This window comes from Acipenser ruthenus, chromosome 24 (assembly GCF_902713425.1).
Source record: "Acipenser ruthenus chromosome 24, fAciRut3.2 maternal haplotype, whole genome shotgun sequence".
NCBI lineage: Eukaryota > Metazoa > Chordata > Actinopteri > Acipenseriformes > Acipenseridae > Acipenser > Acipenser ruthenus.
This window is the reverse complement of record NC_081212.1, coordinates 30,177,654-30,204,545: the sequence shown is the minus strand read 5'-3', so window position 1 is coordinate 30,204,545 and position 26,892 is coordinate 30,177,654. Positions and strand designations below refer to the sequence as shown.

General features: G+C 41.8%; 1 protein-coding gene across 3 annotated transcripts in view; it reads left to right on the top strand.

The window, feature by feature from the left end:
• LOC117429855 (NT-3 growth factor receptor-like) overlaps positions 1 to 26,892 on the top strand; it is an 80,201-nt gene that overhangs the window by 8,343 nt on the left and 44,966 nt on the right. For 2 of the 3 annotated variants that reach the window (XM_058999250.1, XM_058999249.1), the window contains exons 2-9: positions 4,926 to 5,000; positions 5,152 to 5,223; positions 22,855 to 22,923; positions 24,194 to 24,351; positions 24,906 to 25,048; positions 25,187 to 25,328; positions 26,244 to 26,540; positions 26,811 to 26,825. In XM_058999250.1, coding sequence (XP_058855233.1) covers positions 4,926 to 5,000; positions 5,152 to 5,223; positions 22,855 to 22,923; positions 24,194 to 24,351; positions 24,906 to 25,048; positions 25,187 to 25,328; positions 26,244 to 26,540; positions 26,811 to 26,825 — 971 coding nt within the window. Of the gene's footprint in view, positions 1 to 4,925; positions 5,001 to 5,151; positions 5,224 to 22,854; positions 22,924 to 24,193; positions 24,352 to 24,905; positions 25,049 to 25,186; positions 25,329 to 26,243; positions 26,545 to 26,810; positions 26,826 to 26,892 lie in introns of all 3 variants that reach the window. The other variant, XM_058999252.1, reaches the window with a different exon arrangement.

The following is a 26,892-nucleotide window of genomic DNA, read 5'->3' as shown; positions in this document are numbered from 1 at the left end:
TACAATTTTAAAAGTGCACTGTAATTCAGCGGCTTTATTACTAATCATAAAATATAATGTTTGATAGCATAACATCATTTTAATGACACATTACAAGTGTTCAACTGTCATGTTATAAAGTTGATTTTCATAACTGCCTGCCTGTACAGAGCTCTGCAAGCTGCACGCCTGTTCAATGCGCATGCTGCTGGTGTTTACCTGCTTCTCAGAGTGAAGTGTCTAATGAGAATTACAGGTTGTCACATGCTGAGGCTAATGAGTGCCGTTTATACTTCCTTTGATTACATTGACCTTAACTGTAATTAGCATTATTCTAAAATCATCATGTGGGCTTCGGGCCAGAAGGACACAGCTTCAAGGGAGATGGTCACATGTAGAATAAGCACTTCTGACATTCAAAATGTTTCTCTGCCAAAGACTGTTGTTACAAATATGTGTATTGATCCAGAAGAAGAGCTTTAGAATGATAGCTGCTGGAAAGAACGTTGTGGGCTTTATTCATGGCCAGGGCACATACAGTACCTACAGTATGGGGAGTTATAACCTTGAACAGTTTGGAGTTATTTCACTTTATTATTATTATTATTATTATTATTTATTTCTTAGCAGACGCCCTTATCCAGGGCGACTTACAATTGTTACAAGATATCACATTATACATTATTCAGATATCACATTATTTTTACATACAATTACCCATTTATACAGTTGGGTTTTTACTGGAGCAATCTAGGTAAAGTACCTTGCTCAAGGGTACAACAGCAGTGTCCCCCACTGGGGATTGAACCCACAACCCTCCGGTCAAGAGTCCAGAGCCCTAACCACTACTCCACACTGCTGCACTTTAAATGTAATGTGTTTCATTAAGCCTCCATCTTGCAGTTTGAAACCCTTTATTATACCTATTGCTTATAAATGATGGAAAAGCACTCAATGATTTATTTACGAGCCCTGTTTCTCTGCAAACAAGTCCAGTAGCTGTACATGAAGATCTGTGTCCATGAAAACTCTACCTGTGTACTTTAAACAGTATCTTTACATTTACCCAAGAAGGAGGCATGCACGCACTTTTATACAAACAAATGACTGGCCTTATGAAGAATGTATGTGTGCATGTACTGTGGGGATGTGGGGATGCTAATCTAGGGATTTGGTATGGAAAGCTGTGAATTATATTAATTACTACTACTACTAGAATTGGGATGAAGCAACGTGCCATTGCAAATCTGATATCTGCTAAACTTTTAAATAAATACAATCAATTCTGCTAAATGAAGAAAAGTAAAGTCTGCTAAAGAAAGGTGACTCTTCCTGACAGGAGGAAGTGCATCACCACCCTGAGTAAAAGAGGTTCATGCGTGAATCTGTATTTAAAAAGAATGTGGGCACTGGCCCAGCTGAGTGCTATAAAATTAACCTGCAGAAAGACTGTGTAAAAATGAAATGACCTCTCATCGCTTTTATTCATCTTGTCATAAAATAAGCGAGTGAAACGTACTCAATGAGGTAAGAGAAAGAAGTTGTGATTAGATACTGAAGTCTCTATCATTTTGCAAAAGCAATGACTTGAATAATAAAGTAAAATAACTCAAGTGTAAGCATGTTAAAATGTTTTATATACCATGAAGTATTTTAAGATTATACCAAATCTTCATTTGTTTCTGGTCTTCATTGAAAGAATACTCATTCCTGTGATGTGGGTCTTTAGAGTTTACCGGTTAGGGTTTAATTGAACATAACTGGATGCTTTCTAACCCATTATTTACTCTTATAAGTGCTTCGCTGGGTAATGCTATACAGTGGAAACCCCAGGCATAGCTGTTAATATTTGATAAGCTCTAATTAAAGCACATATAAGCAGCTCTTGTGTGCCCTGTGTTGAGTGAATCCTTCACACAGTCGTGCCACACTTGTGCTGGAGAAGGAAGGATCATTGCCCTGCCACTGTACAGAATCATTGTGTGTTTTAACTCAGTCAGTATAACTGACTGACCCGCCTGGATCCCATTGCCCATTCCTTCATGTATAAAAAAAGGCAGTTCAATAATGACTCAGCTGTTATTGGGGACGGAAGGAACTGTAAAAGGAAAGAACAGAATGTTGTTTGTGAAGCTCGTCACAACCCTTGGTAGGAAGAGAGCTCTGCACTTTACACATTAGCATGCACTCTGGAAGAGAGTTCTGCACTTTACACATTAGCATGCACTCTGGAAGAGAGCTCTGCACTTTACACATTAGCATGCACTCTGGAAGAGAGATCTGCACTTTACACATGAGCATGCACTCTGGAAGAGAGCTCTGCACTTTACACATTAGCATGCACTCTGGAAGAGAGCTCTACACTTTACACATTAGCATGCACTCTGGAAGAGAGATCTGCACTTTACACATGAACATGCACTCTGGAAGAGAGCTCTGCACTTTACACATTAGCATGCACTCTGGAAGAGAGCTCTACACTTTACACATTAGCATGCACTCTGGAAGAGAGCTCTGCACTTTACACATTAGCATGCACTCTGGAAGAGAGCTCTGCACTTTACACATTAGCATGTACTCTGGAAGAGAGCCCTGCACTTTACACATTAGCATGCACTCTGGAAGAGAGCTCTGCACTTTACACATTAGCATGCACTCTGGAAGAGAGCTCTGCACTTTACACATTAGCATGCACTCTGGAAGAGAGCTCTACACTTTACACATTAGCATGCACTCTGGAAGAGAGCTCTGCACTTTACACATTAGCATGTACTCTGGAAGAGAGCCCTGCACTTTACACATTAGCATGCACTCTGGAAGAGAGCTCTGCACTTTACACATTAGCATGTACTCTGGAAGAGAGCTCTGCACTTTACACATTAGCATGTACTCTGGAAGAGAGCCCTGCACTTTACACATTAGCATGCACTCTGGAAGAGCTGCTCTGCAGTTTACACATTAGCATGTACTCTGGAAGAGCTGCTCTGCTTCCAGCACATTTATTTGATTACAATGTCTGGCAACATTCAGGGGGTTGGAAGGGAGTTTAGTTGTGTAGAATCTGTTATGAATTTGTTCAGCTTTAGTCTGAGGATTACTAATAACATGCAGGAAACCCCCATTGTGTACTGTATGTCTGTTTGGGTGCATTTTGAAGGCACTGTTGCTTATACAGATGTAGATATATGTACTGTTCATATGCACTCAGAAATGAGCAAGCCCATATCAGAATAGAAATAAGCACTACAGCATGATTCACTGTCTAAAGCCATGGTCTCTTTGTATATGCGAGGACCTGCCCTGTTTCTTACCAGCAATTCTGGAATACAGGCTTGAGAGCTGAAGATCTGTCCTTAATAAAAAATAAAAAAGGAACTCTCTTTACTTCGTTGCTTTGACATGTGTGTCCTCCTGGGAGCCCAGAGCAGGCCATATGCACAGTTAAAGAATATTTTACTTTCAGGGTGGAGTTTGAAAGTCTTATTAGTTTTATCTGTCCTTGGTTTTGCAGTCCTGGGCAGTATTTTTACAGTATATGCCTCTGTATGGACAGCAACGTAACGGTACAGTTATGCCCATTTCTTAAAATGATTTTCTTATTTGCATCATACTCTGGTCTGAACCCCTTCCTTAGACTGGATTATTTGCAGAAAGATTTTTGCACCCTGTTTTTCTTTGTAGTTGCTTTCTTGCTTTAGTTGCAACTTGCTATTATCATTGTATGATATTCTGCAGTGTTTAAATACATCTTGGTATGCTGTGTATATATATATATATATATATATATATATATATATATATATATATAATATATATATATATATATATATATCTATATCTATATCTATATATATATATATATATATATATATATATATATATATATATATATATATTCCAGCAGAAGTTTGTGACCATTGGCAAGTATTCTTTTCCCTAATGAAATAAGCTTCCCTATAATCCTTGCTATCAGGCTGTTCCATTGCTTTGTGTTCAGAGGGGACAATGTTTCTTTTCTTTTAGTAAGTGGTAGCTGGCACCACACTAGGTTAAAGAAAGTAAAGCAATCATGCAAGCTTTCCTTCACCAAGTGTGTTGCCGGATTCATATTTTCTAAAAGAAAATGCATGTTTGTTTTGACATGCGTGTTGTGGTACAAGATTGGCTATGAGAACACAAAGAGAAGACTGTGTAATAATCAGGGCTTTTAGGGTTACATTTGCGCTCAGTGTGTGTTAAACACTCCATATACAGAATGTGCAAGCCTGTCTCGGACTGGGTGGTGTGGATGCAGTCACTGAAGAAAAGCAGGGCTTGCTACCAGTCTGAAGCATTGCATCCTCATTGCAACTCATTTAACTGCTGAATGGCTTAACTCATCAGTTAGTCAATTAGTCAATGACTCAATTAGCCCACACAGGAAAGGCTTGTGTGCAGTCTGCAAGGAGCACCACAATCAATTGAAATGCCATTCATTTTCATTTTCTAGCTCTTGATGTATTGATTTCTATTAGTTCCTGTGTTTCTTTTAGTTCTGTCTTGTTCCACCTTGTCAGCTTCCTTTTCACTGGAATGTCTCTCTTGTGTGAGGTTATTACTGTATTATCCTGGCTTTGCTAAAGCACAGTGTGTGTGTGTGTGTGTGTGGATTATTAAAGTTAGTATTAAAGCTGTGCTTTAATCACATTGTATAACAACCCCCCTTCTTACAGTTACTGTAGATGTTCTGTGTTACTGGTCAGGTAGCAGAAAGACCCACAATATAGAGTAGCAGTGTGCATCATGTTAGTAATGAGGAGCAGTCCCACGGCTCATCCAGGCTCTATCCCAGTCACAGGGCTCTGTCATCTATAAAACATTGTGCACATCATTTCTGAAGCTTTAAGTAGGCTGGTCTTGGTGATGAACCCCAAACACTAACCACAGGGTCTTCTGTTTTCACACAGACACATTGAGAACTGGAGAGGCCTCCAGACACTGAACTCAGTGGACATGGAGCTCTACACTGGACTGCAAAGACTGTGAGTTCTGATTGCATGGATTTCTTTGTTTTCAGGGGATATTTCCTATGGTAATCCTTATCAATTGCTCTGGTCAAGGTAGTGTATCTGCAGTATGAGATCACTAATGCCATCCTAAAAGCATTGAAATGTGTGTTTTCATTATTTTCAGCACCATCATAAACTCAGGCCTTCGAAGCATACTGCCACGAGCCTTTGGCAAGAACCCACATCTGCGTTACATGTGAGTAAAAGGGTTCTAATGTGAACAATACTTACATACTTCTTGAATGACTTGTTTAAATACATTACAGGGATTTGAGCAGCATACACATTAGACAGGGGAGGAAGGTGTCAGAATAAGGAATTGTTTGTCCAGCTCTCTTGTCTAATAAGAGGGGCAGCAGTGTGGAGTAGTGGTTAGGGCTCTGAACTCTTGACCGGAGGGTTGTGGGTTCAATCCCCAGTGGGGGACACTGCTGTTGTACCCTTGAGCAAGGTACTTTACCTAGATTGCTCCAGTAAAAACCCAACTGTATAAATGGGTAATTGTATGTAAAAATAATGTGATATCTGTATAATGTGAAATAATGTATAATGTGATATCTTGTAACAATTGTAAGTCGCCCTGGATAAGGGTGTCTGCTAAGAAATAAATAATAATAATAATAATAATAATAATAATAATAATAAGTACATTTTAAGAAAGAAGCAGCAAGGTGTTTCCAAATTGAGCTCCCCCAGTGGTGACTAGAGGAATTGTTTTTATTAATGCAGCTTTATCAGAGAGAGTGTGTGTGTATTTATGTGATAGAGGGAGTAGCAGAAAGAGCTATGAGATAGAAAGTGAATTCAGAGGTGACTTCTTTCACAGAGGATCGTGTCACACAGGATGGCAGGAGGCTATGATATTCCAAAGAGTCAGTAAATAGCAAGAGGAATGAATTGCCACCTCTAATCCGAGAAGGCCAATCCACACATCCAGCAAATCCCTGGCTCAGTTAGCGGAGCTGAGTATCATTTCAATTGAAGGGGGGTGTTGATTCTTGCATGATTACAATAAGATCTGGCTGTATATGTGTGGTGAGGGAGGGGGCTTGAAGCCGTTTCATTTACAGTGGAATGGACAAGTTAAACTGGAGTACCTCATTAACATGTAATGAATAGAGAATGTCACGGCAGCCCCGTCCACCCAGTAACAAGCGCAGCAGATGTGCAGCTAATTGAACCTCGTTACGAATGCAGATTGGGGCCCCGTGGAGGTGGCGTGGAAGATTTCATTCTGGGGTGCAGAAGGGAGGGGGTTCAATTAGGTGTCGATGGTAAGGAGGGGTCTATATAGCACTTGCAATGTGTACTACACTATAGAACATGGGCATCGGGATACCGTATAGAGCATGCGCATCAGTATACCATATAGAGCATGGGCATCAGAATACTGTATAGAGCATGGGCATCAGTATACCATATAGAGCATGGGCATCAGGATACCGTATAGAGCATGGGCATCAGGATACTGTATAGAGCATGGGCATCAGGATACCATATAGAGCATGGGCATCAGGATACTGTATAGAGCATGGGCATCAGGATACTGTATAGAGCATGGGCATCAGGATACTGTATAGAACATGGGCATCAGGATACTGTATAGAGCATAGGCATCAGGATACCATATAGAGCATGGGCATCAGAATACTGTATAGAGCATGGGCATCAGAATACTGTATAGAGCATGGGCATCAGAATACTGTATAGAGCATGGGCATCAGGATACCATATAGAGCATGGGCATCAGGATACCGTATAGAGCATGGGCATCAGAATACTGTATAGAGCATGGGCATCAGGATACCATATAGAGCATGGGCATCAGGATACCGTATAGATCATGGGCATCAGGATACCGTATAGAGCATGGGCATCAGGATACTGTATAGAGCATGGGCATCAGGATACCGTATAGAGCATGGGCATCAGGATACTGTATAGATCATGGGCATCAGGATACCATATAGAGCATGGGCATCAGGATACTGTATAGATCATGGGCATCAGGATACCATATAGAGCATGGGCATCAGGATACTGTATAGAGCATGGGCATCAGGATACTGTATAGAACATGGGCATCAGGATACCGTATAGAGCATGGGCATCAGGATACTGCAGTGGAAGCACAGGGGGCTGTGCATCGACACCCTAGATCTTTATTATATATGGCTGTGGGGCAGCTGAGTGTAGCTAGTGCACAACAACCAGTACCTTTGATAGGTTTAATCACTAGCAATGTAGTACTGTATTTCTGCAGAAACCCTCATTCTATACAGAACTGTATCTTTGGTGACAAATAGAAAGTAGATCAGACATAAAAGCAGGTATCAGGCATGACCTTCTTGTCTCAAAAAGAAGCACAAATCCAAGCTATCGGTAATGTAAAAAAGAGATCCTGCTTTTTGCTCTTCAGTTAATACATCATAAAAAACACATACCAATTGGTGCTAAATGGCTCCCTTGTTTGCTTGGTGTCAGAGAGGCCAAGGAGATGGCAATGAAGAGAGAACTGCCGTCTCTCCCTGTCAGAAAGGGGTTCCTTTAGGGCAGGCTTGAGGCACATTGCCTGGGGGCAGGCAGTGTGGAAAGAATATGTTGCAGATTCTGTGTTTAAATTGGTTATAAACAGAGACCTCGTCACTCTCCAGCACTGTCAATACAGCACCTAGCAAGACTAATGAATTCAGACCAGTTACTGTGGTTTTAAATAAAGCCCATCTGCTCCAACACAATTTAGCTGCGCTATGAGGGCGTGTATATTCCTCTAGTTTTATTTTTTCAAAATAACAAGATTTACATTTTTCTCTCATAATTAAGCATCATCACATATGCAAATCATTTACCAGTAGCAAAGTTGCTTTGAGGTTCCGAGATTAAGCCTCCATGATTTAAATTGTGACAATTAGAAGCACCGTTGTGCCAATTAGAGCTGTCATTCTATCAATTTCACTCGCAGCAAAGAAAGTACAAGCTGCTGCCTTTGCATCTTCAGTACTATTGCCAGTCATTGCCCACAGTTTCCACGGAATTGCATACCACCCTTTTCCTTGCATTACTCTGTGATCGCCTGCATGTGTCTGTTTGTCTGAATCTGTGGATCTCTTGGAATTAAATATGTGTTTTCATCGTGCTGTGGTTGTCTGAGTCCATTCCACGGCAGTGAGTTTTTCCACAGCAGGATTTCTAGCAGTTAGATTCGGATTACAGGGTGACAGGTACTGTTTTGTCACTTCACTGGCAGTAGAAGACCATGCCAGCCAGTTTGGCATCATGTGCAGATCAATACCTTGACTAGCGATCTGTCTGACCTGGGAATGCATGGGACCCACTCTAATTCATGTCAATGGCATGGATGCTATGGGGGCCATTAATCAAAAGACAGGAATGTGAAAGGAAAAGATTCTTCTTTAATGAGGTTTCCGTTTGGCACTTGTTAGAATTTGATAAAAGAGGGTATTCTGTAGCGCTTTACTACAGGCAGGCGCATTGCTGATTTCAGGCTTTTATACAATAACAGACCACACAGCAGCCCCTGCCTCCTCAATCAGCACTCGGACTGACACGCTGTGTACATAGCAGCTGGAAGCATGCTTGCTGCTCTGTCACTCACATTAAACAAGGAAATGGATGCCTGTTTGGAAACCAAGAGTCTAGTATGCTGCTGCTTTGAAGCTGTGCTCTCATTTCTCGTGTCTTTTAAACTGGAAAGGAGATGTAGCGTCTCAGCAGGATTACCTGGGGCTCTCTGGAACAGAGCCATTGTTCACAGCTGCCCAGGCTCTCGTATTGCGGTTTTATGTTCTGTATTTGGGGGCGAGCACATCACTGACATCACCTCCAACATTGGGACATGAAGTGAAGTGTCTGAACTTTGTGTGAGCTTTAAAACCATCGTTCATGCCAGAGATAGCAGGGATAAAGAAAGGCTGGAAAAGCATCACAAGCCTGCAGAGAGGTAGAGGACCAGAGATAGCAGGGATAAAGAAAGGCTGGAAAAGCATCACAAGCCTGCAGAGAGGTAGAGGACCAGAGATAGCAGGGATAAAGAAAGGCTGGAAAAGCATCACAAGCCTGCAGAGAGGTAGAGGATCTGAGCCGCTGCTTGTTTGTTTCTGTTCCACAGCATCTAACCTTTCTGAATGAGAAATCATTCCACAAGGCTTCTAATCAATGATAGAAAAGTCTTAACAAGAAGCAGGAAGATACTGCTGCTAGTCCTCAGGATTATATGCAAGCAGATCTATGCAGCATCTGTTCTCTGAAAACAGATTTTGCTATTGTATACACCAATTTCACCAAGTACAATTTATAAAGCAAACTGCACTGTTCATGTTTAAATTAAATATGTTCTGCGAATGATACGATAGAAATGTCTGGAAAGTAAAGAGTGATGCACTTAACATTAATTGAGCTAAACACTGCCATGTCATGTAGTGTGCCTGTTTCTTCTTTTAAAGTCCTTTATAAGACCACATTAGTGGAAGAGGCTGCAGAGATAACAAGTTAGCGGGGGCTCAGGTCTTTAGTGACGCTTCTTAAGTATATAAACCACATCCCCGCTTGTCTCTGTGTGAAACCTCACAGCAGAGCCCTTTTTCACTGACTCCGTAATCTCTAATCCTCTTTGAATTTCCTTCTTCGCACAAAACCAGTGAGAATCTACCGTGGTTAAGGGGGTTTATCTCACAGAACATGTTGGAAAATGGTGTGAAAATAGAGCATTAGGTCAGCCCAGCATGCTTTCGATTTGAAGTGAAAAATGACTTTATGCTGAATGAAATTAACTGTGATTTATACTCCCTAGGCTGTTCTGTTCTTTACACTGTTACAAAATGCTTTATAAAAATGATAGATGTTGCCTTCCTCAGCACCCTGTTAACTTGTGCTGTACAGTACCTGTATGCGTAAAGCCTCCTCTTACCCACACAATGCTGGTACAGTCAGTCCAGAGGCAGTCCTGTGTAGTGCCCCCATGCCCTCACTGGGAACCTCTTACCCACACAATGCTGGTCAGAGTCAGTCCAGAGGCAGTCCTGTGTAGTGCCCCCATGCCCCCACTGGGAACCTTCTTGAAATGTCTTATTTTGTGTAATAATTGAAATAGATGGTCGATGCTTTGTAAAGCGTGGTAAACCAATGAGAAATTTGCAAACTGTGCAGATTGCAAATAAAGAGATGTGATGTGTTTTGGGGGATGGCCGTATCTCATCTGTTCAACAGAGTTTAACCTGTAGTATTTTGTATTTAATCATATCCTGATGTAACTATCACTATTTAATCATATCCTGATGTAACTATCACTATTATCTGCTGTATTATTGAATTGTGGTTTGTCACACTTGAACAAAAGTTATTGTATTTCTTGCTCTTATTGTATTACTTGTATTGTAACACTTGAAATGTATTTGCTTACGATTGTAAGTCGCCCTGGATAAGGGCGTCTGCTAAGAAATAAATAATAATAATAATAATAATAATAATAATAATAATAATAATAATAATAATAATAACAGAGGGTTCGTTCACTCCAATCCATCTTGCATGAGTATGTATTCATTACACACACAGTCCTTCAAAGCAAGTCTTCTTGAAGAGCAATCCGCGCCAAACACAACTCGAAGACCCCATTTTAAGCAAGTGTGAGGATAAAGGTAAATCTAAGTGTATAAAACCAGAAGAAGAATTAGCACAGGGATTTCTCAGGCAGGGATTGACAGTAGCATTGCTATAGTGTTTTACAAATAGGAATTTGACAGTGGTGTAGTGTTGTTTTACAAATAGGAATTTGACAGTGGTGTAGTGTTGTTTTACTAATAGGAATTTGACAGTGGTGTAGTGTTGTTTTACTAATAGGAATTTGACAGTGCTGTAATGTTGTATTACAGAAAGAAAGGTTTTAGAAATCAAGAGGACTAAAATCAGGGGCCTCACTGTCAGGGATTGCTTATAGACACAAGCCTCAACAGAGAAATTGTGTTTTGTGATCTTACTTGAATGTGTATTACATTATTTAAAAATCTGAGAGTGACCTGCACACTTGTAATTAATCATAATGATCACATTGATCTGAAGATTCTTCTGGACAGAGATCAGGACTTTGTTTGCATGCAGAAGCAGGACTGGGCTAATGTAGAATTCATAACCTCTTGGAAGGATCGTGCCTCATTCTTTGTGTCTACACAAAGGCAATAAGAGCTGCTTCTTCCTCCTCAATGGTTTTATTGTGTGTGTTTGCATGCGGCACTATATGAATAGAAATGACAGGCTAACGTTGGTCAGATTGTGATTGTATTGGAGTGATGTAAAGAACTGAAGCAGCTTGTTAAACATCACTGCTGTGTAACACAAGGTTTATGTGGAGTAGAGTGTTTGTTGGTGTAGGATCAGCAAACTCGTTGTTCAGCTGACTGAGAGCTAGAGGGGAGGGGGTGAATGTGAGGACCTGCTAAGTTAAGAATTTCAGATGGGTCTGTCGGTCTGATCCAGCCCTGCACACATTGATGAACTGGTTCTCTTGTCATTTCTCCTCTGCACTGTCCTGGCTGTCAGCACACAATCAAGAGGAATCGATCGGTCACCGCGAACATGAAGCAAGGATGAGACAGAGAGACAGGGAGGTCAGCTTGGAGATTCAGGTCTGCCACTCAGAGGATTGCCTTTTTTCGTAGAAATCGGTGTACTTGTTTCTCAGACTAATAGGGCAGCCAGGGGTAGGGTAATGGCCTGTGACTTCTTGCTAGCACTCTCTCTGAGTAGTTTTATAAATCAGACAGGGACCTTTAGTCAATCCCAATATAAAAAGAGATGCATTCTGTTGGCCTAGAAGTGGTGGATGTATCTGTGTAACGCAGTGGGTATGAAGTGGTTGATGTATCTGTGTAACGCAGTGGGTATGAAGTGGTGGATGTATCTGTGTAATGCAGTGGGTATGAAGTGGTGGATGTATCTGTGTTATGCAGTGGGTATGAAGGATGTACCTGTGTAACGCAGTGGGTATGAAGTGGTTGATGTATCTGTGTAACGCAGTGGGTATGAAGTGGTGGATGTATCTGTGTAATCCAGTGGGTATGAAGTGGTGGATGTATCTGTGTAATGCAGTGGGTATGAAGTGGTGGATGTATCTGTGTAATGCAGTGGGTATGAAGTGGTGGATGTATCTGTGTAATGCAGTGGGTATGAAGTGGTGGATGTATCTGTGTAATGCAGTGGGTATGAAGTGGTGGATGTATCTGTGTTATGCAGTGGGTATGAAGGATGTATCTGTGTAATGCAGTGGGTATGAAGTGGTTGATGTATCTGTGTAATGCAGTGGGTATGAAGTGGTGGATGTATCTGTGTAACGCAGTGGGTATGAAGTGGTGGATGTATCTGTGTAATGCAGTGGGTATGAAGTGGTGGATGTATCTGTGTAACGCAGTGGGTATGAAGTGGTGGATGTATCTGTGTAATGCAGTTGGTATGAAGTGGTGGATGTATCTGTGTAACGCAGTGGGTATGAAGTGGTGGATGTATCTGTGTAATGCAGTTGGTATGAAGTGGTGGATGTATCTGTGTAACACAGTGGGTATGAAGTGGTTGATGAATCTGTGTAATGCAGTTGGTATGAAGTGGTGGATGTATCTGTGTAACGCAGTGGGTATGAAGTGGTGGATGTATCTGTGTAACACAGTGGGTATGAAGTGGTGGATGTATCTGTGTAATGCAGTTGGTATGAAGTGGTGGATGTATCTGTGTAACGCAGTGGGTATGAAGGATGTATCTGTGTAATGCAGTGGGTATGAAGTGGTGGATGTATCTGTGTAATGCAGTTGGTATGAAGTGGTGGATGTATCTGTGTAATGCAGTTGGTATGAAGTGGTGGATGTATCTGTGTAACACAGTGGGTATGAAGTGGTGGATGTATCTGTGTTATGCAGTGGGTATGAAGGATGTATCTGTGTAATGCAGTGGGTATGAAGTGGTGGATGTATCTGTGTAACGCAGTGGGTATGAAGTGGTGGATGTATCTGTGTAATGCAGTTGGTATGAAGTGGTGGATGTATCTGTGTAATGCAGTGGGTATGAAGTGGTGGATGTATCTGTGTTATGCAGTGGGTATGAAGTGGTGGATGTATCTGTGTTATGCAGTGGGTATGAAGTGGTGGATGTATCTGTGTAACGCAGTGGGTATGAAGTGGTGGATGTATCTGTGTTATGCAGTGGGTATGAAGGATGTATCTGTGTAATGCAGTGGGTATGAAGTGGTGGATGCATCTGTGTAACGCAGTGAGTATGAAGTATATATTTGTGTAATCCAGTGGGCATGAAGTGGTGGATGTATCTGTGTAATGCACTGGGTATGAAGTGGTGGATGTATGTGTGTAATGCAGTGGGTATGACGTGAATGACAGTGAATTAACCCATGGATGTCTGTGATGGGGTGCTAGCTCACCCCTATAAATTTGTGTTTTGTTATTGTTGTTATTTTTACTGTTTTCATTATGTTTTTGTGATTCTTGGTTTGTTTTGGATTGGCAGGGAGGGGGTTAAATTCCTCCCTGTAAAATGCATGTGAGAATGTGGCTGGAGCCTTAAGTGTTTAATTGTTAATTATTAGTTAATTGGGCTCCAGCCACAGACTATAAAAGACAGCTGAAACCCTTTGTTAGGGAGAAGAGTTTTGGGGTGAGTTTGTTTGTTTGTTGGTGTGGTGTGGTGTGGTGTGGTGTGGTGTGGTGTGGTGTGGTGTGGTGTGGTGTGGTGTGGTGTGGTGTGGTGTGGTGTGGTGAAAAAGAAACTGTAGTGAAGGCGAATGCCCAGCCTGCATTTCTGTATTTTGTTTGAACCTTTTTGTTGGCCCTTGTGCCTATTTTTTGTTTAATAAAGATCATTATTTTGCCCCTTCCACTGTCTCTGAGCCTCAAACCTCTGTCATCCTGCCACAATGTCACAATTGGAGACACTGTTTGCAGGTACTATTAATGCATGAACACTTTGATGTAGTGGCTACTGTGCAGCTCATCACCAGGGTGTGGAGCTGTCTTGTTGCCAGGATTCTTGTGTTCTTCATTTCTCCCACAGAGGGTCTTTTGTGACACTTTCTGTATATTTACACACTGTAGGTATCTTAAGAGTGAAATTCCTGCATCTTGCACCTTCAATTTGAGAAATAGTTGAGACTGACATTTAATCTAAGCCTCATCAAATGCAGCTGATTCACAAGGCTGGAACAAATAAGAGGTTTGCATAGGAAGAATGTAAACCATTTGATAAGAGACAGATTTTTTTTAAATTTTTTCCTCCAGCTATGCCATGAAAACAACTTTGCAACAACTGACTTTGTTCTGAAATTCTTCAGCGTTCTATTCCCAAGAGCACCCTTAGTAAGGGAAGCATTGTTTTAGTCCTTCTCTCTGGTTATCAAGCACATTCACAGCTCTGTTCTCTTTATAGGGTTTAACAGCAGAGTATTGATGACCTGTAGTGTAAATGATCACACCTGTATGTAAACCCATCAGCTGTAGTGCTGTTAAACTGCAGTCACAATGCTACAGTCCACTGTCACTTATTGATTGTACTACTTTCAACACAGTGAAGTGGAACAGGGCAGATCAAATTGCATAAAATAAAACTATACTTTAAGAGCTTTTATATCTATGTAGTATTTCATTCTTTAGTGAATCATCAGTAAATATCACGTACCGTACCAGGGCTGTGGTGGTACAATGGGCAGATCCAATGGGACAGTGATGATGGCATTGGGGTTTGTGTATGAACGTTACAATGGGCAGATCCAATGGGACAGTGATGATGGCATTGGGGTTTGTGTATGAACGTTACAATGGGCAGATCCAATGGGACAGTGATGATGGCATTGGGGTTTGTGTATGAACGTTACAATGGGCAGATCCAATGGGACAGTGATGATGGCATTGGGGTTTGTGTATGAATGTTACTTTCTTACTACGTACAGTTCTTCTTAGCAGAGAAGATGTGTTACAAGTGCTTTCCCAGTTAAGGTGAAAGTACCCAGTCCTTTTTTTTATTGTAGTACGGTTGTGTATAAATATGGTAGTTTTGGTTGAGACAATCTTAATTACAGGTAGAAGCCCTTCATCTTGGAGGATGCATTTGTTAAACCTCCTGTCTAGTTGTTTGAAATTTGAAACAGAAATGAGGATTTCAATTCACAAGCTAGGAGGCCTAATCAATGCTTCTGCCTAAGTGAAGGGATTCTACTTATGTACACCCCAAAGGACATTTTAAAGTCCTATTGAATTTGCTTTTAATTCATGTACTGTAATAGTTTACTGAAGACAAGCTATTTGAGATTGAATGCTGCAGGAGAATGTATTGAAATCAGGCGTAATGGTAAATGAGGGAACCAGTGCTATATTTCCCCTGGCATTAAAACAGCTGTCCAGTAGAAAAGCAGGCCATTATTGCTAATGACTCGCTGGTAGGCAGTGCTGATGCCAATGAGGTGGCAGAAGGATTGCGGGTGGCAGTGGCAGGGGGGTGGCAGGAAGCCATAAACACTTATATTGCCAATTTCATCTTGCCTGCTGTTCTGCTAACTCCTTGCTTTTTACACTGCCTGGAAAGGTCTGTTCATTTATTTCGCAAAAAGTATGACATCATCATGCCCTCTTGTTCCCCTCACAAGGAATATTATGCTTCGCAAAGGAGAGACTGTTCTAATCTAATCTGCCTAGGAAAGACAATGCACAGAATGAATGGGCCAGATGTCCCTGCACAATTTCCTAAATGAATATGTGTCTTTGTGGTGCTTCAGAAACCCCCAGGTAATACTCCCGGTAGCTGCTTCTGCAGTAAATGGGATCCTTCTTATTGTCACACGTTTCGGACTCTGTGTATTCAAAGCCACACAAAAACTATTTTGCGATATTGTTTGTATTTGCTGTTAATCTTTCTCAGCCTGACTGCTGAACATTGCCAGGCTCCAGGGAGGGTCTCTTTGGAAATGGAGGAGTGCTTTCCCATAAAGATTGTGCCACCAGCTTTCAAGCAAGAAAATAATGAAACGGTGTGTGCTGTCAGGGCTCTGTAGAGGCTCGTCTGGCTGAGACCTGAGCAACGATTCATGTCCTTACTGGGTCTGTTTATTATTCAAACCTCAGGGCTTGTTTTGGGAAAGGGGGGGACCCTTATAGGAGGGCAATAAAAGTCTTAAATGTGCTTCTGATGTCGCCACCAAATATTGATTTCATTGCTTGAATGATCACTTTCTTGAAGAAGTCTCCATTGTGTATTTGATTGATGTGTGTGTCTGAAGGAAGATTAACTAGTCACCCTGTTGCTTAGAGTTGAATCAGGGAGATCCTTCTCAGATGTGCAGGGGCTGTTTTAATTCAGGGGAGCGTTAAAACAAAATGTGCAAATTTGCATAGATTTGGACACAGAATGCATTAGAATATCAATGGTTTGTGTCCCTCAGAAACAACCACCATATACAATAAGCAAGAAAATTCAGCTGCAATGAAATCCAGATAGCTCTGCCAGGCTCACAAAATGCTACGATTTTATTCCATTTTAATTGTATTTCCCATGGTTGTGGAGAAACTTACTTTAATGCTACACCTCAATTTACATTTAAAGCAGTTAGAATGAAAAGTCATGAATAATTGACAGGTACTGTGTATGTGGGTCGTATGGGGGACACGGCCTCAAGAAATTCAGGGACAGCTGGAGGTAAGTGGGACAGAGCCTGGCATTTATAGCTCTGGGGTGCAGGCCATATTGTGTAAGGACAGTAGGTACCTGATCTGTTTGGTGCCTTTTTAAATGAGTTATCACTTGTGTAAGTGGTAATACATGATTTGTATCGATGTGATATTTACAGAGTACAGGGTGTTGGGAGGAGAAGCAGAGGTGTTTGAATCTGAAACACTGACAATGACCCTGTGGAGGTCACCATTGGGGTGTTCTCAGGAGAGATAACTTGACAAATCAAGCTGTTTCTCTAGTGAAAGAATGTAGACAGCCAACACTGCTTCTCGCTCTGTCCCTGATGTTCTGGGAGGAGTCCAGGCTGTGTGTGTTGAGGTGGCATTTGCAAAGTTCACTGCTCTCTCATCAGACGGGTGCAAGAGTTTACTGACAAGGTCCAGGGTCTAGCTGCTTATAAAGAGCACTATAGCTCCCAAAATCAGCTGCCGGAAAAGCGTGTCACTGAACAGTTACAAATATTTAAGAAAAGTGAACTTTTCCACAAAAAGATGTTTTTCTCACAAATATTAAAATTGAAAAAAAGAACAATAATAAAATGTGTGGCGCCCACAGAAATGTGCTTTTCTTAACTGGTGCACATCTTGTATGTTATACAATTATAAACAACACTTTCTGCCTTCTGGCACAGATTTATGAATAAAACATTTGCTAACAGAATAATAAAAACTAAGGCAGTTTGCCTGTTATATTGTCAGTTGCCCAAACAAAATGTATTCTGTATGAATATGGTCTGGCACACATAATAACTGTGACTGCTCATTGCGGAGGGCTGGTGTCACGTCTGATGATTGATTTTCCCCCAAATCCAATTTAAGCTGACATTTCTCCTCTCTATACGATAGGTGACCTTTGGAAAGGATGCTTCCCTCAGCCAGTGTGAAAGCAGGCTTGAGTTCTCTTTTAAGCTCCAGTTCATCTTCCTTTGACCAGTTTAACTGTTTCATTCCCAGCCTTCCACACTGAGAGGGAGGGTATGGTTGTGATCCTCCATGTCTAGCATACACTGCCCAGGCCTGGCACTCTTCCACTAGTTCCATGTACAGTACACATGATTATTGCTTTCATTAAGCCACCATTATTCCATCTGTGCTGAATATCACACAGAATGGTGTGCTGAAGACACTGCAGATCCTCTCAGTCTCTGAATCGGGACAGTTTGAATTGCTTTTGAAATGTGCTGAATATCAAACAGAATGGTGTGCTGAAGACACTGCAGATCCTCTCAGTTTCTGTATCGGGACAGTTTGAATTGCTTTTGAAATGTGCTGAATATCACTCAGAATGGTGTGCTAAAGACATTGCAGATCCTCTCAGTCTCTGTATCGGGACAGTTTGAATTGCTTTTGTTATACTACAGAAGAAGGGGGAGCCAGTCCAGTTGACAGGTTAATAACACATGATTTCTGAAGTTTCTGAAGTTGGAAACATGTTGGTTCCTAGCAGCAGCAGTGTGGCTTGGTAACCCATTCCTGACAGCAGAGAGCTGCTGGCCACATTGAAATATAAAGCAGCCATTATCTAAATACCAGTTCTTTACAGGGAGACCCAGCTGTATTTATTGCAGGTGCTGTTTGCACAAAACTAATTGGGCTTCGATAATCTTCTTATTAACAACATCTGCTCTTTATTTGCCTCTCTAAGAACAGTAAACTAAATTAGCTGTTCCAATTATGTTCACTTTTATTATTACTGTAAAATGATTTTTTAAATGGAAGTCAATTCTGAAAAATCAAGTTGAGGATGTGTTACAGTTTGAACACCTCGTATCCTGTGTTCAGATGTCATCCTGTGCACAGTGCATGCAGCACAATTGTAAGTTAAATAAACACCACAAGCACTTTTGTTTTCTTTAATAGCAGTTCCTGACCAAATAAATCTTTGGTCTTGTGATTTCCAAAACATGGTAGTTTGGGGAGTCTCTTATTATAAAGGATATCATTTTGCACAGTTTGATCACCCAGAGCTACACAAGATCACACCTCCTGAACAATAAAAGACACACTACATATTCACTTATCACACAATGCATTTACTGCTTTGGAACTGACTGCTCTCTGCCTAAACATGATAAAGTACATTCTGCATCTGTGTCCTTAATGGGCAGTGCTTCTATGTGGGGAAAAAGGTTTACATCTGTCAAGCTTTATCTAGTATTCAGAATGATCTATTTCTCTGGTTCCTTACATAAAATAAAAAGTGTGACCTGGTAGTCTTGTGATATGCATTCTAGTGAAAACAACAGCAGCAATGGAGATTGGATAAGTTGGAAAAACATACAAAACCCATTCATACCCCCATCATCATCCCCTACCCCAGCAGGTCCCTCTGGACCAGTCTGATACCCCCATTATCACTTTAATGAGGCAGTTAGCAGGTCTGGGGCACTGGGTTTGAATTGCATGCATTATTAAAGAAGGCCTGCTCTGCCCACGAGAGAGCTGGGGTGTGGCATTGCTCTTCTGATAGTTATTATCCTGTGATAATGAAGAGCACAAGAGTTCCTAGGGAGCTTTGTAAAGGGGATCTCAATATGTGAAAATGCATTGTTCTGCTTTTCTAACAAGCCAGGGAATGAAAAGTAAACAGAACGTTTTAAAAAAGGACAGATTCTAAGATAGGTTACAGTATTACTACTCCCTCTTTGCATATGATTTTCAAATGAACTTCATTGTTGTATCTTGAAAAGAAGCACAAGTTACAGTTAGGGACAATCTGGTTTTCTCTACAAACTGTGTTATTCATTAAGAGCTTGAGAGGTGAGAAGACCTTCAAATGCCTTGGCTAGATCTCATATACAAATCAATAGACACATTAAAGGTGAATATACCGAACTGCAATCCACAGGGCTGGTAGCACATGCAAGTGGATACAAAGCTGTTTAAAACACAGGAAGCAGAGAGTACTTGTAAGAGGGGAAACTTGGAACTGGGGCTGATGTTTCTTATCTACATCAACCATTTACATCAGGGGATAAGCAACAAGCCTGTCAAATTTGGTATTATGGTCACCACAGCACCAAAGGGACATGGAGAGAGTCCCACGAAGGGCAACCAGACTAATCCCAGGGCTTAAAGGAATGAACTACAAAAAATGGGCTGAAAGAACTGAATCTATTCAGCCTAGAACAAAGCATTAGGTCCGGGTATGGAATGGGCGTCTAGTCATGTTGTTGAGGAAGGGTCAGCTGGATCCTTTAAGACTCGACTTGACAAAGTTTTCAAATCAATCCGCTACTAGGAAGCGGACGAGCTTAGATGGGCTGAATGGTTTCATCTCGTTCGCACATTTTCTTATGTTCTTAGGTACAAATGAATAGATGGTACATTAAAGGTAAATAACACTATGTAACACAATTTTAGGGAAGCTTAGGGAAGAAGTCTTGAAGGTACTTGCAGTCTGCCGACTCCTTATCTAGAGCTCTGACAAATTGTTTCATAAGGCCCAATTTGATGTGCAGTGGTGGCATCAGCACCTTCCAGGGGTCCACCAGTGGCTCCCACTTGACGTTGTTCCTCCCCACAGAGAACTCGGTCCGCTGTGGCCAGTCCCGCCTGTGGTAGTGCGCCTTGGTGTCCCTGCTGTCCCAAAGGCAAAGATAGCAGGGAAACTTGGTAAAACCGCCTTGGAGACCCATCAGGAATGCCACCATTTTGAAGTCTCCTATGACCTTGATGCCATCTCAGAAAAATGCAGATATGTATCCACTTAGGCAGCTGGAACTAAACTGAACTGGTGGGCTTAAGGCCCCTGTATTTATACTACTATTTATATTACTGGAAAGTTCTAGAAAGTTCTAGAAGTTACTCCAAGTTTACTCAGCACTGAATCTATCTGGAATGTTCTGGAAAATAGGTAAATTTCAAAATATCACTGTCCTGGTCACAAAGGCAAAGTTTGTGGGGAATAATAGCCATTTTCTATACTTTTGAGGCATAAGCAATTAGGAAATAACACTTACTACCCAGGAACAAAAAAATAAATAAAAATTGTTACACGGTGTAATGAAACTAAATGAACTTTGCAGAGAGCATATCAAATTTGAGCACTGGAGAAAGTATTCATTTATTTATAAATATTCTCACAGAATAAACATGTCCTGTTTCTAAAGCTCCCTGGCAGACAGTATGGAAAGTAAGTTATAATAGAGAAAAGCACATACAGTGCTGTATAATTACAATATCAGTGCAGTGCACACAGAAATCAGCACCCTGTAGCCACTGTATGTTATCATGCGCTTGATTACAAGAGGAGGCTGCATAACTGCACAGGTTAATCTGCCTAATTGTTTCTTGTAAGCAGGCACATGGATCGTATTGAGATGCAATATCAGCACACTGTCCTGCTACCATCATGTAGTGTGAAGCTGGTCACAAGCTCCAGTTCCACTTGTGAATTTTGGAAAGAGCAGTTTTATTCATTTGTAGTTTTGCCTTGGTTTCTGAAAGCAGAGGGCTAGGAATCATGGCACCCTTCCCCTCTGTCTCAGGAGTGATAATGAGACACACAGCACAAGGGCATTGTCAGTCCTAATATGGACTCTGAATTGGTGACACTGACATGCTCAGAGTAAAGAGCTACAGACAGCAGCCTGCGCTGAAACTGGGAGAGAAATTAGGAGAGATGCCAATCTTCAACTCTTGATGGGAATGAGGTACAGTTTGCTCTGTGTGTATCTATTTAAACTGTTTCACCACAAATAGACCAATAACGCCTTTAAAACTTGCAGAGAAAACATTAAATGGACGTGGCCCAGAGACGTTATCAGCACTAAAACCAATGACCCCCAATATCAATTAGTGTGTTTTATCTGTAGAAATGTTGTCTAGCAAGAAAATTGTCATCATTTGCAAAGCAGTTTTGAACTGTATGAATCTTAGGTGCTTTTTAGGTTTTAAAATGACTTAAGTGTTACAATTCTCTGCAGTATCTAATTTTGGATGTCATGATTATTTACAGCAATAACAGAATGCATTCCTGTTCTAGCAAACGACCAATTATACAACCTTGAGGATTTGTAGACCTTGTGGTGGATTTGTCATCGCAATTAAAACAAAGGAGTTGGATAGGGGTTATAACCATTCTGATTTAACTGTTTCACTGGAACTTGATTTGATTGCACTTTTTCAAGGTAATGGAGTTTGTAGTTTTTATGCCACATTGGCCCAACATTAAATAAACTACCCACAACTCTGGTGAATGAACTGCATTTTAAAACCAAAAAAGCTGTCTCAACAAGCACACTGTGGCATTATACTGTGAGGGCAGACTTTTAAACCCTATACATTTGCAGAAAGGTGGGTTCAGAGACAACAGCCTTTCAAGCCTTTCAACAGAATGGACACCGAGCTGGCTGTCCGGAGAGCCCCAGGAAAGCTCTCTGAATCAGGGGTCCGTCTTCAGAATCGAAGGGCCAGGGCATGCAGGGAGGGCAACCATCCCGGCCTCTGCACAGCCTTCCTGCACACTGCACACAGCAGCCCAGGCAGGGGCATGCAATGTAATAAAACATCATGGAGTCGATCGATTTCTTGTCACCAGGCCTGTTAAGGTCTAACACAGCAGTGTTTGGGTATTAAGGATTTCAACTATTCAATAAATATTGATAATGAGGGCTGTTTGTTTCACTGCATCCTTCAGAGAGCCACATTGGTGGCTGGGCCACAACCAAACAGAATGGACTTTTCTGGGCTGTGAAGATCGACCAAAGATTTCAATTTCCAATACTGAGCAGGGTTTAATTTGAACGCAAGGCAATCCCAGAACTGAACAGGGAATAATCCACTTGTTGTGAACCCCGTCCTAGCTCTGTCAGCACCCCCACGGCACACATTTCAACATTCAGCAGCCGACATGGCTCTGAGATAGCACTGCTCTCTCTGTGTTACATTTCCTGGATCTAACTTTCATGTACGTTTTTCCTTGTTCGATACCGGGTTGTTTCTTTTCTTTCTATGTAAAATGGATCTTGAACTTGTTGCTTTAAGATCTTTGTATTGAAATGGCTGCTGAGTTCCCCTCTTTGAATTGGCAGTTTAGACAATCACAGACAGGCAGTGTGTCATTTCTTTTCTCTCTCTTTTTTAATTGGCAGAAATCTTTCCAGGAATCCGCTGAGCACCCTGTCCTGGCAGCTCTTCCAGACGCTGCAACTCTCTGAGCTGTAAGAAGACATATATATATATATATATATATATATATATATATATATATATATATATATATATATATATATATATATATATATATATATACATGATATTTATTTATTTTTTTTCTCATTTATCTTAATGATGCTGTAAAATGAATCCCCCCAGGGGAGCTCTTTCTCCAGTGCCTTTTTAAGATGATCAATACAGATTAGCTGGCCCTGCCCTGCTGTTTGGAATGTATGCTTGCTCATTGTTATCGAACGACTGTAGAGCTAAAGATTGAACCTTTCCATTGCTGAATATTTTGTTTGTTTGCTTTTCCATTGATACAGTAGGAGTTTTAACTTGCAGTTGCAATGATTATCCTCATTGGCTTACCAGAGCTGCTGTTTGTGGTAATCTGAGGCCAGTCTGTAGATTCATTTTAAAATCTGTTAATGTCACCAAGGACTGGGAAAAATACATTATTATTTGGAGACATTATATTTTAGAAATGGAAGTCAAGAAAGCCCGTCCAGGCAGTAATTTGAGGTCTACTGAGCAACACTATAAATTGAATTAATTTACAACTAGTTCAAACAGTTTCTGTAGACCAGTGTCTTCTGCTCAAGTTTATTCGCGGCTTCAAACATTTCTGAGTAGAAAGGAAAGAGGCAGAGGCTGCCTGCCAGCTTTCAGCGGGTTTGCTTGTTAAAGCTGGTGACAGCCCAGCAGAATTTCACAGGTACAAGTCTTGGTTATAATAAAGCACTTCACACATTCAGCACTGGGGCTTCCTCCTCGCCTAGCAACCAAGTTCAAAAGCAGCGTTACCAATGGAAGTGTTCCTCCTGCTGGGGTACTTCTACACAGAGACAGTCCTTTCCACATTTAACCCTTCAGTGCACGTGGATCATTACTTTAGATACAAATGTCTTATTACACAACAAACCTTTAAATTCAGTGTTTTCCAGGCTGTTCTGCAAAGTGACTTTATTGCTCCAAAGAATGAGTTAAAAACACAGCTGTCTGTATCAATCCAAGCATTCCTATAGAGACTTCAAGAAGAAGCACGTGCACCTTGTTTAGTGCATGTGTTTGGGTGGTGTTCTGTGCCCTGTGCAGCACACACAGCAGCAGGCAGCACATGCTATAGGCTGGGGTGCTGGAATATGGAGCGCGTGCTTTGCTCTCCAGGCGCAATCTGATGGATGTTTGGGGCACTCAGTGGGATGAGACATTGTTGTCCTTAACCTACTTCCGTCCCCGTGTGACTGAACCAAGTCGTGTGCTTTCCTGCAGGAGGCTGGACAACATCCTGTTCAACTGCAGCTGTGACATTCGCTGGGTGCAGCTGTGGCAGCAGCGAGAGGAGGCCGGGCTGCACACCCAGCAGCTGCTCTGTAAGAATGGGGAGTCGGAGGTGATTCCACTCCAGGACATGAACATCACACTGTGTGGTAGGGCATGCTGTCTATTCACAAGCCTCAAAACACCTCAAACAATACATTCTCACTATGGACAATTGTATAGGACCACTCTGATGAATTAACACTATATCCTGTGTATTGGAATTAGCTGAATAGGTCTTACTGGCCTGCCCAGGACTGCCTGGATCATTAATGGGCAAAACATTCTGCTGCAAGTCCATTGCTTTCTCCTTAGAAAGCAGCACTAAGGAGCCATAGTTAGGGGGCTGTCATATGTGTTCTGCCTTTTTATTTGAATTATAATTTATTATAGGGGCATTTACAATTGACACCATGCAGTTACTGTATAACTAGTTTTGTGTAATAGAGGATACCTTTTAACCAGGGAACACTGCAGCTCCATGCAGTCAGACACGCCTGAAAGTTATACCAATTCCACTCTGCTGCATATTCAAACAGCCATAGAAAAAAACCCAGTGGAACCTGTAACATGCTGTGCTATTACAAAGAAATGAAAGCAGGGTATTAAGCACTGCAGGAGGCCGCAGCCCATGACTCGTCTCCCTGCCTCTCTTCCTTGCCAGACCTACCAGAAATCAGTGTGAGCCACAGTAACCTGACGGTGATGGAGGGGGAGCGCGTGGTGGTCACCTGTAACGGCTCGGGGTCCCCCTTACCCGACGTTGACTGGATAGTTACGGGTCTTCACTCCATAAACACACACCAGGTGAGAGCGGCTGCACTGAGGGAATGCTGTGAGCTTGGAGTGTGGATATGATGGATGGGTTTGAGCATCTATCACAAAGCCAGGCTGCTGCACACTGCTGCTTGCATTGACTCGCTCTTTCTCTCCCCTCACCTCCAGACCAACGTGAACTGGCCGAATGTTCACTCCATCAACCTGACTCTGTTCAATGTCAGCTGGGAGGACAACAGCTTTCAGTTGACCTGCATCGCAGAGAATGTGGTGGGGATAACCAACTCCACTGTGCTGCTGTCCGTTCAGTGTGAGTGTCCCCGGCACACACACACCTTTTACTGGAGAGTGAAGCTGTATTCTACCTGCAGCTTTGAGAGTATTTCACTGGGTAGCTGAGTCTGCACTAATCACTGCACACCTAGCTTCTCCTGGTCACATGCAGCCAAGCCGCTTGCTTTCATATCTTCTGCATGCTGTGAGCTGGCCAGCCAGCTTCTTTTAAAAGAAGCTTTCCCTCGCTGAACACAAGCAAGTGCCTACGTCCATTGTAGTGATTCTACATGGCATCACGTTTCAGATCAACTGCACTTACATTGCCATGAACTTGCAGTCTAAGTACATTCCCCCTCCCCACACACACACTATACACACATACTAAACACACACACACTACACACACACACACACATAGAGTTTGGCCAGAAAATGTTTGGTCAGGATTTCACTTTTCTTTAAAGATTCTTGTTGAACATTTGAGCAATATTGGAAACCGTAATTATATTGGGTCACTTTATGGTATTGGAAACCAAAAATAGAAACCTATAACAAAGGAAGACTGTCTAACTATGTGAATTATTAAGATTTTTGCTGGCTGGTTTATATACTTAAACACTCCAATCCTGTTCTAAGACTCTGACTCAGAGTATGTGAGGTCATTCACTGATGCACTAATGATTCATTTATTGAAATGGTTGTGTTCTGAGGCTCTGACTCATTTCACTGACGCTCTGTTCAGAGCACCATCAAAGCTCTTGCAGCAGAGTCTCAGTTGCAGGGCTGGACCTCAGGACTAGTTTGACCTGAGTAGCCAATAGCTTCACAGTGTAACAGGGCTTTGTGCACAGGGGAGGTAGGACATCAGAAATAAAACAAATACAAAAGCAGTAAATAAGCAGCTCAGTGCATTGCCTCACTGTAACGTGTGTGCCTCCCTGCCCTGCAGACCCCCCTCACATCGTGAAGCTGGTGGAGCCTGAGCGCAGACACGATACATGTGTGGAATTCATTGTGCGTGGGAACCCTCCTCCAGAGCTGCGCTGGCTGCACAATGGAGTGGAGATCGGGGACAACGGATACATCTACACTGACAAGGGAGACTACCAGGACTACCAGGAGGGCTGTCTGATCTTCATAAACCCTACACACTACAACAACGGCAACTACACCCTGGAGGCATGGAATGGGCTGGGCTTCGTCAGCGACACGATCTATGCACACTTCCTGCACGCCCCCTTCGAGGGTGAGTGAGGGCACTTCCTGGGCATGCCTGACTGCTCTGGATAGGGTGCAATTCCAGGAAAGATGGGACCCACAATTCATTACACATGGAGTTGCTGCTTTTTTTTTTAATTGCACCATGTTACCAATTTTTCTGTGTGGCTTCATCTGGTCAGATAACTACAGGTGTCATTACAGTACTCTGCATCACTGTTTTATTTCAAATGTTTTATTGAGGTTTTCTTTTTGCAGTTTTTATTCACATGATTTTTCCTTGTTTTTCCCTCCACAGAAACTGAAGATCCCAGTAAGTCTGTGCTGTAATACATTGATATAACACAGTAACTGACGATCCCAGTAAGTCTGTGCTGTAA